Source organism: Dioscorea cayenensis, chromosome 15, assembly GCF_009730915.1.
Source record: "Dioscorea cayenensis subsp. rotundata cultivar TDr96_F1 chromosome 15, TDr96_F1_v2_PseudoChromosome.rev07_lg8_w22 25.fasta, whole genome shotgun sequence".
Classification (NCBI taxonomy): Eukaryota; Viridiplantae; Streptophyta; class Magnoliopsida; order Dioscoreales; family Dioscoreaceae; genus Dioscorea; species Dioscorea cayenensis.
The window spans coordinates 3,595,363-3,606,235 of record NC_052485.1 but is presented as its reverse complement, the minus strand read 5'-3'; the positions used below and the strand labels follow the sequence as shown (position 1 = coordinate 3,606,235).

General features: G+C 37.9%; 1 protein-coding gene and 1 non-coding gene across 2 annotated transcripts; one reads left to right on the top strand and one right to left on the bottom strand.

Annotated features, from left to right (window-relative positions):
* The first annotated feature begins 1,306 nt into the window (after nucleotides 1-1,306).
* LOC120278341 lies at nucleotides 1,307-1,413 on the top strand. The gene has a single exon (XR_005541676.1). It is a non-coding gene; the product is annotated as a small nucleolar RNA R71 (small nucleolar RNA).
* Nucleotides 1,414-9,424: 8,011 nt separating this feature from the next.
* On the bottom strand, nucleotides 9,425-10,632 carry LOC120278159 (probable acyl-activating enzyme 18, peroxisomal). Its single transcript, XM_039285081.1, has 3 exons — nucleotides 10,595-10,632; nucleotides 10,268-10,469; nucleotides 9,425-9,478 (listed from the first exon to the last, which is right to left on the bottom strand). Exons 1-3 carry the CDS (start codon nucleotides 10,630-10,632, stop codon nucleotides 9,434-9,436), a joined length of 285 nt encoding a protein of 94 aa, XP_039141015.1. The 3' UTR covers nucleotides 9,425-9,433.
* Nucleotides 10,633-10,873: the final 241 nt, after the last annotated feature.

Sequence of the window (10,873 nt, the reverse complement as noted above, 5' to 3'; positions counted from 1 at the left end):
CTGTTCAGTCCGGCAATTGCAATGTCATCCGAGTGGGCCTAGGCACTCCCAAGCCAAACTTCTGAAAGAAGGAACATGTCATGATGTTGATACTGGCCCCTGAGTCCGCCAATGCCATTTCTTCACCCAAGTTGCCAATGTTGTATGGAATGATGAAGCTTCCTGGGTCTTTCTTCTTGTTCGGCATATTCTTTTGCAAAACCGCCGAGCAAGAGGCATCTAAAATCACAGAGGTACACTCCACCAACTTTCGCTTATTGGTCAACAAGTCCTTCAAGAATTTTGCATACTTAAGTATTTGGAACAATGCCTCAACAAAGGGAATATTGATGTGGAGTTGCTTGAAAAAACTCAGGAACTTCTTGTATTGTTCGTCCGCTTAGTCATTCTTTAATCTAGAGGGATAAGGGATTCTTTGCTTCTAAGGTGGGGCTGCCACCTCCTTCTCTTTGTTTGCTCCCTCCTCAACCTCTATGACCTCAGGTGCATCTACATTGGGCTTCTCACTCGGAAGCCTACCATCAACTTCAAGACCACTACTCAAAGTGATCGCCTTCACATGCTCTCTAGGATTGGTCTCAGTATTACTCGGCAAGCTTCCTTGTGGTTTCTCCGATAGAGACTCGCAATTTGCCCCACTTGGTTCTCAAGATTGTGCAAAGAAGCGGTGTGGTTGCGAACTGTAGTCTCGACTGATTGAAACCTTGTATCTGACAATTGCACAAATCTAGTCAAGGCCTTCTCTAAATCGGTCATCCGGGTTTCCAAGCCGGACACTCTATTCTCCATGTTTGGGGCTTGTTGTTGTTGGAAACCCGGTGGTGCCATGGCCTTTGGTTATCCTTGGTTGCTCAATGAAAAGTTGGGATGATTCTTCCAACCCTGATTGTAGGTGTTGCTATATGGATTACCTTGGTTCCTCATTGCATTACACACAAAGTCGACTTTCTCCACCGAAGATGCATCACCAATAGAGATCGGGCAATCAGAGGGAGCATGTCCACCACCACACCCAGTGGAAGTTGTCACGATTGCCACCCTATTAGAAGTTAGAAGGTCTAACTTCTTACTCAATGATTCCACTTGGGCCGCCAAAGAAGTTACTGCATCTATATCATGGAGCCCGGCCACCTTTTTTCTTTCCCGTGCATTCCACTGATAACTTTTCATGGCCATGTCTTCTATTAACTGTCGGGCTTCTTTCGGGGGTTTACTCCCTATAGTACCTCCTGCGGCGGCATCTAGCAATTACCTTGTACTCGAATTCAACCCATTGTAGAAAGTCTGAATAATCATCCATTCGGGAAATCTGTGCTGTGGGCACCTTCGCAAAAGATCCTTGAAGCGCTCCCATATCTCAAACAATGACTCCAACTCCATCTGTATAAATGACGATATCTCATTGCGAAACATGGCTGACTTCCCCAGAGGAAAGTATCTAGCAAGAAAAGTTTCGACCATCTCATTCCAAGTCCTGATGGTGGCTTTGGGCAAGGAATGAAGCCACTGCTTGGTTTTTCCCTTAAGAGAGAATGGGAAAGCCCTCAATCTAATAACATCAACCGATACACCATTAATCTTCAGCAAATTGCAAACTTCCAAGAAGTTCTCTATATGGTTGTTTGGATCCTCATCGGCCAAACCATTGAACTGTGCTGACTGCTGAATCATCCGGATGAATGCTGATTTCAGCTCAAAGCTCAGAGCTGTAATTGGGGGTCGGATAATGCTAGATTGTGTCCCCAATACTAACGGTCTGGCGTAATCAGATAATGTTTGCTGTTGTTCATTATGTTCAACCATATTGTCAGATCCTTCAATTTCCACTTCAACTAGATTTGACGGTTCTTACACAGGTTCTTTCCCTTTTCTTCGAAGTGTACGTTCAAGTTCTGGATCTCCTTCGATTAATATCGAAGGGTTCCCTCGGGTCATAACCTGAAGCTGCACCAAAAGAAAGAAAAAGAAATCAGAACGATGATAGAAAACGAAGATGTGAAATAGAATGAATGAATAAATAGCTAAGAAAACAAAGTGCAAAGTATATCTAAACTCCTACTCCCACGCAACGGCACCAAAAACATGACAACGTCTCTTGCGTATGTCCCGCAAGTGCATGGGTTTGTCGAGTAACAAAATCCCAGGTGAGTGGGTATCGTATCCACAGGGAGTAGGGAATAAAAATACTTAAATTGTTTCTTCACAAAGTGAAAAATGAATAATGATTTTGTTAACAAGATGTAATGTAAACAAGAATAAAAGAGACAAGAAAGAGAAGCACAAGTAAAGGGGAGGTAAGGCAATCAATATAAATGGGGTACTTAGATATTATTCCGCTTAGGACGATCATTTCAAGTGCAAAACCCTCTATTATGCTTTCTAACTAATGCATTAATGAGTCATGGAGATCCTTCAATACATGGTCCCAAATCTAAGGTCAACCATGCCTAACTCTATATATGTCCCGCGGAGGAGAAATCGAGCAAACTAAACACCTCGCCCTCATACAGAATCGCAATGAGTTCTAGGGATTCGAAGTTATAAACCCTATTCCTATGTGTAGACCTAATCGTTTGGTCCAGGTGGAAGGTCCCTAGTCACAATTAATCCCTAGGTGCTAAAATCACTTCAACACTTCACTCTGTTGCCTTTGCAACTAAGCTCCAGCGGAAGGTCATCCCTTAGCCCGTTCACTCTACTATGACCGCAAAGAACTCTTTTAACGTGAAGGTAGAGTAAATTAAATCGAATGGGAAAGGGGACGCTCCGCTACCTCTCGACTCACCCTCTCAATCTTCTCCAATCTAACTTTGTCTAACCCTCATGGCGTGTCACCCATCCATAAAGGATACCAATATAGACTCTCAACCCTAGTGTTACTCTAAGGGAGAAATCATTTAATCAAGCATTTAAGATTGGAACTCAATTAACGCATCAATTAATGAAAGCATAATAAAAGGTTTAATGAAACAAATACATCCTAGGGTTTACAAATCCAAGTACCCACTAGAGAGTTTAGCTCTCCATGGAGCTAGTTACAATCAACAATGAAATCGAATACAAAAGCAAGTAATCCATAAAAAACCTCCTTGTTAGTCATGAAGATGGTCTTGTGGAGAAGTCTCGACTCTTCCAAAGGTCCCTTTGTCTGGCCTAGGATACACATCGCCGGATCGGTGCCGACGAAAGCTCTCCCACTAACCTTTTTCCAAATGGAGCGCGATGTCCAAGCCGTAGAATCTCTCTAAATCCCTTGCCATTTCCTCTCAAAACCCTAGCCACATCCCTCTCTCAAGTTGGGGAAAAGATGGAGAAAAGAATGCTGAAATCGGGGCTGAAATCGGCTTTAAATAGGGCTAGAATCGGGCATCCACATGCTCCTGTGGATTCTCCACACGGGCCTATGGAAATTCCGCACGGGCGTGGATAATGTCCACACGCCCGTGTGGATTCTCTGAACTTCACTTTTTCGGCCGGCTGTGAACAGTAACTGTTACAGTAAATTGCTGCAGTGTTTTGCTACAGTACAGTCCCCCGAAACACTCCCGAATCTATGCTTTCATCGAGGTAACGTAAATGGGTACACGTTTACATCGTAGATCGCTTTGCTTCTTTACTAATGGTCTTCATTGGAGATCTTGCTATCAATGCACAAGCCGGGATACTCGAATGTGACTGCCCTTGTGTCCCTCCATACCATCGTGCTAACTTGAATACAAGGAGGTTGGCACACATTCTTGCATTTTGAACCCGACTTATGTCTTCGCGGTTGAACCTTCTCAAGATTTCCTCCAAATAGTGCGTTCACGATCTACATTGGCTTCTTTCTTTACCATTCGGCTTCACAACCCTATATGCATAAAAGTAACATAAATGCACACATATTAGCGCTAAAACCCGATAAAAGTAATGCTCATCATAAACACTCCCGAATCCATGCTTTCATCGAGGTAACGTAAACGGGTACACGTTTACGTCATAGATCGCTTTGCTTCTTTAATAAACGCCTTCATTGGTGAAGATCTTGCTATCAATGCACAAGCCGGGATACTGGAATGTGACTGCCCTTGTGCCCCTCCAAACCATCGTGCTAACTTGAATACAAGAAGGTTGGCACACATTCTTGCATCTTGAACCCGACTTATGTCTTCGCGTTTGAACCTTCTCAAGATTTTCTCCAAATAGTGTGTTCACGATCTACATTGGCTTCTTTCTTTACCATTCGGCTTCACAACCCTATATGCATAAAAGTAACATAAATGCACTCATATTAGCGCTAAAACCCGATAAAAGTAATGCTCATCATAAGGAAAGAACATTTCGCATTCTTATCACACAAGCACTTATCAAGCTACCATGGTCGGGGGGGGGGCTGTTGTTGTCGTGGTTGGGTGGTGTTGTAATTGGGCAGGGTAGGGGAGGGTTTCTTCGAGGCCGAGGAATGCGTGCATTCGTTGGGCTAGAAGTAGGAGAACAGCGTCGAGCGCGCACAGAAGAGGATGGCCTTTCATCTTGCCTTCGAGAAAGTGATTCCGGAGCAATATCAACCACCCGCTGGTTGGCCCAAACAAATATATCTTCATCAACATTCGCCGGGACCAGCTTAGGAAACTAACATATGTAAATAAAAGAATCTCAGCGAAATCATTCAGTTTAAACAATAACAAATATATTTAAACATTTAACTTATTTATTTAAACGGTATCGCATGTACTTAAATAGAAAACAAAATGTTTAAACTTGAAATATTTTTTTAAACAGAAAATAAACATTGTTGAACTCTAAATACTATATTTAAAACATAACTACTACCGTTAAACAAATTGTTCATGAGTTATTACCTCTTTTCCTTCGAGAGATGACAAACTGGTTTTTATCATTGCTTGCTCACGGTAACTATTTTCACCGTAGCATAGCATCCTTGGGATCTTGCCGAAACGAACTTTCTTTCCGGTTCCAGTCAGCTCGTAAAGCCAGATGTTCAGCGTAACCGAGCAACCCTTAATATACCCTGTGTTGGTCTTTTTCCCCGCGCATCTATCTTGCACTCGAGCGGCTGCTTGTGGAATGTCCTTCATAAGCAACTTGTGTGTCGCCTGTACCCATGCGTATCGCCTCATGCCAAGTAGATCATCGACATAATCAACGATCCAATTCAGAACTGAGCATGAGGTATTTGGGAAGAGGATTGTACCCATGAGATACACCATCAGGTGTTTGACAAAATTTTCTTCTTCTCCCCTCTATTGAACAAGTTACTCAAGAGTTCTCTTGATGGAGTTTCTGTGTTTCTCGTAGGTTTTTGATAAATACTTGTCTTTGAAAGCTGAGCTTGTTTCCTTCTTCTGAAACACGACTGTGTCTCCATCGCAATGCAGACCAAGAACGAGGGCCACATCTTCAGGCCTGAAACTCAAAAGGCTTTCCCCGATCCTGAATTTATTGGTGCGACGATCGTACCTTTGCAATAGAGAATCAAGAAGGGCCCTCACTTGGAATACAACTTTCAGCTCAATAAATGCTGCAAACAGTGTCCTTTGGATGATCTCCGAGTGTTGAGGGGTCATGTGAACTTTCAATTTAGCCAAGGTTTCCACTACCGATATCAAGTAGCATCGCCCATTAACTAGGTTGACCGCCATAATCATAAGCCTGCGACAATAACAACACATTCAACAGTATTTACAAAGTTTTAAGCGGAAATATAAGATTTTAAACGGAAGCCTCAATTATTAAACAGAGATATAATATTGTAAACAGTGATCTAGTTTTTAAACGGTAACCACAATATTTAAACGGAGACATATGTTTTTAAACTAAAACTCATTTTTTAAACGGAAAGATCATTTGTAAAATTGCAACCATATCAAATGAAAGGGGAAACGTACATTATAAACATTACACAAATCATAACAATCGAAAAACTATTTTGATCGTGTACACAGACGAAAATGTAAAACAAAACAAAACCCTAGCCGAGAAATCTCCTTGCAGACTAACAAAACCCCAACCGAGAAAACCCCCTTCAGACTTTAATATCTTCCAATAAAAACAGAACCACAAAACAAAACCGAAAATCTTTCTTTGTAACAGAATAGTTAATATATAACCATAATTACAACTTCTTCAATACCTTAGATTGGAAACTGATGAAATGCCGAATACTTGCGCGGGACATCTCCTTCAAGACACCGGTGGAAAGGGAAAAGCTGAAATTACAGAGGATGTCCGGGTAGAGACAACTTCGGAAAGGGAAAAGGTAAAGAGGCGAGTTGAGAAAAAAACAAGTATACGGCTCTAGTAAAGTCGTCTCTTGGGATTACCCTAAGAAAAACCCCCCACTTCCTCTTAAACCGGCGAAATGATTGCAGTGCCACGACTTCCCATACAAGGGGCAATTTTGTCCACAAAATTTAAAAATAACTTTGTTAACCACCATTATATGCTTTGGGGTTTGGAAAACATTAAGTTTAAAAAAATTAGGTTTTTAGGGATTGCCAAATTAATGGGGTGTTTTTGGCAATATTGCAAACTTAGGAGTTTTTTTTGGCAATTTTCACTAAAATTAAATAAGAAACCAAATTTAGAGTTTTCCACCGAAACTTTAGCATCAGCCAGCCTAGCGGCTAGAGGCATACGCGAGCTAGCCATACCACTTAGGGATATGCAACTCGGCCGCCAACAGTCCACAGGGCAGCGTCTGGCTATTCATAGGCTCGTCCATCGACGCGTAGCGCAATTGAGCGGTTCTAGCACAGTTAGGCTGTAGTAGGTGTGCTTGCCATCAAGCCTATATCTGCCGATACAAATTCCTGCGCATTGGTTGGCGTAGTCAAGGCCAGGTTTGAGTTTTAGCCCAATGCCCCTTTATTCAAATCCTCTAAAATTATAAACAATTTATTTGCAAAACATACTAAAACTCCAATATATTTGTATCCAGTATACAATCTCTAAACCCATGTTATCTTCATCATACAAGGTTATTCACATAATTAAAATGATGACATGTTTATCCAATATATAATCTAAAAACAAATACTGAAATATGATCATAAAAAACAAAATATTATTTTTGTTTCTATGTTGCTAATAATATTGTTGTAATAAAGATGTGAATCCATAAAACTCTTTTGAACCCTCAAATGTGAATAACTATTGAGAGATTAATTCTTATTACAAGTTTTCTCTGAGTTCATCTATTATTGGTGTATTTTTTTTTTTTCAAAGTTGATTATTATCTTATAGAGTTTTAAGCAAACATAAAAAGCCTATTTTTATCAATATTTTATCCAAAACACTCTTCCAACAAATTTTATTTTGTATTTGTTTGAATTAGATAAGTTTCTAAGGCAAGTTCAAATTTAAAGTAACAAAATGAATTTATACAATTCAATGTAGGTTCACATGAAACTGGCGTTAGGAATGAAGAAAGAAAATTTACTTTGCAAACCAATTAATCAATCCATTCGTTTAGATATATTGTTATGTCAAAAGAAATCGAAACCCTCTGAAATGAAAAATTTTAATAGAAAACAATTTATGCTCATCCTTGATATCTTCATATACTATTAAGCTTTATTTGAGATGGGTGAAAGCAAATATAACCTTTATGATGATATATATGGAATTTATCTTTTTTTAATTTGTGTACACATACGAATTTCATTTAGAGATTTATTATTATTACCATTATCATTTGGGTATTTATTATTATTTTGAGATTTTTTTATGATACATATATATTATGGACATGAACAAGTCAAAGTTGGGGATAAATAATAAATCAATAAACTCTACAATTATACCAGTAGTTGAAATTTAAAAATTAATATTTATCTAATGTAAACAAAATATAAGATTTATATCGTTCATGAAGTAGAATTGTAAGTCAAATAGAGATAAAGAAAAACAATATGAAACATTAATTGGAATAAAATTGAAAATAAAATTATATTGATCTTTTAAAATACATACTTTGGTAACATATCAAAATGTGGAAATGATTTTTCAAAATGGCATTTTATTATTCTTCGTGCTTTGAATAAATGAGTTTACTTTTTAGACATTATTATTTGAAGTGCATTTGTGACATGTTTTCAATTTTTAATTAAAAAAATTTAAAAAAGAAAAAGTTGCAAACAAACAAATTCTAAATACTTTGTAAGTTGAAAGGCTCCGTCGATGAATAAATTCACCATATTAATGAATTTAATTTTACTAGAGAAAGTCCTTGCTTTGAATTAGAGAGAAAAGGGTGTAGATCCTTCAAGAGTACACTATCTGACTCCTCAAACAAGAGAATGTGCTAAAGGTTTCACTAAGGAACTTCTTATTGAGACCTTGACAAAAATATCCTATTCTCAGGCTCATATGACAAAACTTGAGGCCAGGCTTAGATAGTTGAAGACAAGATTGACTAAACTAAAAGTTGAGTGGAAGCAATCTAAAACAAGCTTGTTTGACCCATAGGTTAGGCTCAAGCTTCTCATTACAAAATTGACATTAGGAACTGTGAGACGAAGATGGCTCAATCCAAAATGAATTCTAAATATCACTTGCTATTTACTCCCTACAAGTACGCCATGTTCCTGATGTCCAACATAGAGGTGGAAAAGAAAAAAAAATTGCTTTAAAGGTGGTGATATTGCTATATTAGATTCAAATTTTCTAATGACTATGGCCTTCTTTGGATTGGTTTACAAAATAAATGTTTTTTCTTCTAGTTTGGCAAAAGGTCTTTTAAAAAAAAGTGTTTCTCAAAATAAGTTAAGTGTTTTTTTTATATTTTATATTTGAATAAATTAATGGAGAAGTAGTTCTATATGTGTTAAGTTATACCTTCAATGGACGCAGCTGGAACATAATAGGGATAGAACGCATCAGGTAAAAACAAATGAAAAGCAATAGCCCAGTCAATATCTTATCAATGGCCAATGCTTGGAAGTCAAGGAAAGCAAACTATATTGGAACATGGATTTAACAGACTTCCAATTAAAAAGGATAGATATTAATCCACAAGCTAAATTTCCAAATTGATGTAGTTGCAAACTTTTGTATGTGTGTGTGTTTTTATTTGCGAGGGCGGGTAGGGTAAGAGAACATGACAGTTCGTCTCACATACTTTTGTTGTTGTAACAGCTTGCTCGCATGCTATGAATTGGTACTCAAAGCAAGTTATACTTCATTGTGCGAATATAAAATTGGAGAATCAACAGAAATATGGTATGTAGCACCCCAGTGAGAGTCAGATGATTGCAGTAATCTTTTATGAGCGGATGCAGGAACATGATGTTTATAAAATCATAAAAGCACATGCTAAGCAAACTTTAAGCCAACTCAAAAGGATGCATCATGTACTCCCAACTCCCCAAGTGCATTTAGTATATCATCCATGAAAGAGAAAGAAGTCCTGAAGTACTATAATTCACATATCTTACCTGTAAAGTGGAAATTTTCTTCCTCCTCTTACAATAAAATCCTGAAAAGTTCAAATCATTTACGAATCAGTAAATAGCTAGCAAATCCAGTTGTAACAATTATGATATCAGAAATACCATAAAAGCTTCGGATCACAATTGGCATAACTTGACTAATTTAATGTAGATGAGGACATTCACAAGTCCACAGTTAACTAATGTAGACAAGGACATTCACAAGCCTACACTTTAAGTATTTATAAAAAAATTACATTTCTGCAACAGATTAGTCCGGAAAAATATGTTGCATTTACTAAAAGTCTAAAACAACAAAAAAAAAGTAAGGGTGCACTCCTTTATTCTACCCTTTTTATTTTTGTTGAAGAGCTGAAATTTTGAAATTTTATTTTATCAATGGCAACATACTTCATATGCCACTGGAAGAGAAAGATGAAGATCTACTCATTTTGCTACAACAGTTAAGAAAATTTTGACTATTATAACATATCAAAGGAAATTACTAAAATTCATAAAATAGATCGGAAATATTCACAATGTAATTATAGAAGTCAAGAATATTAAGCTTAAAATTCAGACAAGCAGAATAACATTGGCTATGATGTGAATAAGGAAAGCCATATATTTGGTTATAGCAGCAACTATTCAAAAGATTGAAAAAAGTGAGAAGGCTGCATAAATCCCAAAAGTGTGCTTTCATATAAAAACATCAAGAATTCCCAAATAAAGGCTTAATACTAATGTAATTCATTGAAAGAAGATCAAGAATGCTGAAAGGGAGGGAAAACATGCCTTAACAAATCCAAGTTATTGAACTTATCTAAAAGACCTACCTGAGTAAATATTCCCTTTGCTTTTGATATGCTCAGGCGAACTGCAATTTCCTTCGCTGCAAAGCTATCAGCTACTGATACAACTATACACCCTGCAAGGATGATTCCAAGGTATATGATCACTGCAGTAGTTGTCATCGGCATGTCTATGGCAATTGGATCCCCTTTTGAGAACAGTTTATCAATTGCATTTGCAACCATCCTGTAAATGAAATAATGAATCAGGACAGGAAACAACCATCTAGACACAATAGCAGTAATGCTTATTGCAGAAACAAATGGAATATGGTTAGCAAAATATAACATAGTTCAAGGATGCAGACATACATGACTTGATCTCGAGCTCTTTTTAAGCGACATCGCATTAATAGGAGAATCATCAGAACCTTCATCCTCCATACAATAGCGATACTCTCATTGGTTTTCTTTTGGAAAGTTCATTGGTAGCAGACAACACTCGGCAATGTTCAAGACCGATCCCGGAAACCATATCCCACCTTCCCTAGACTTGTCACTAGTATCCAGTATACATTTCGGACCTTCACGAAACAGAACTGAAATCTCCTTTATAGCAATCGACCAATAAATCTAAAAAACCAATTAATC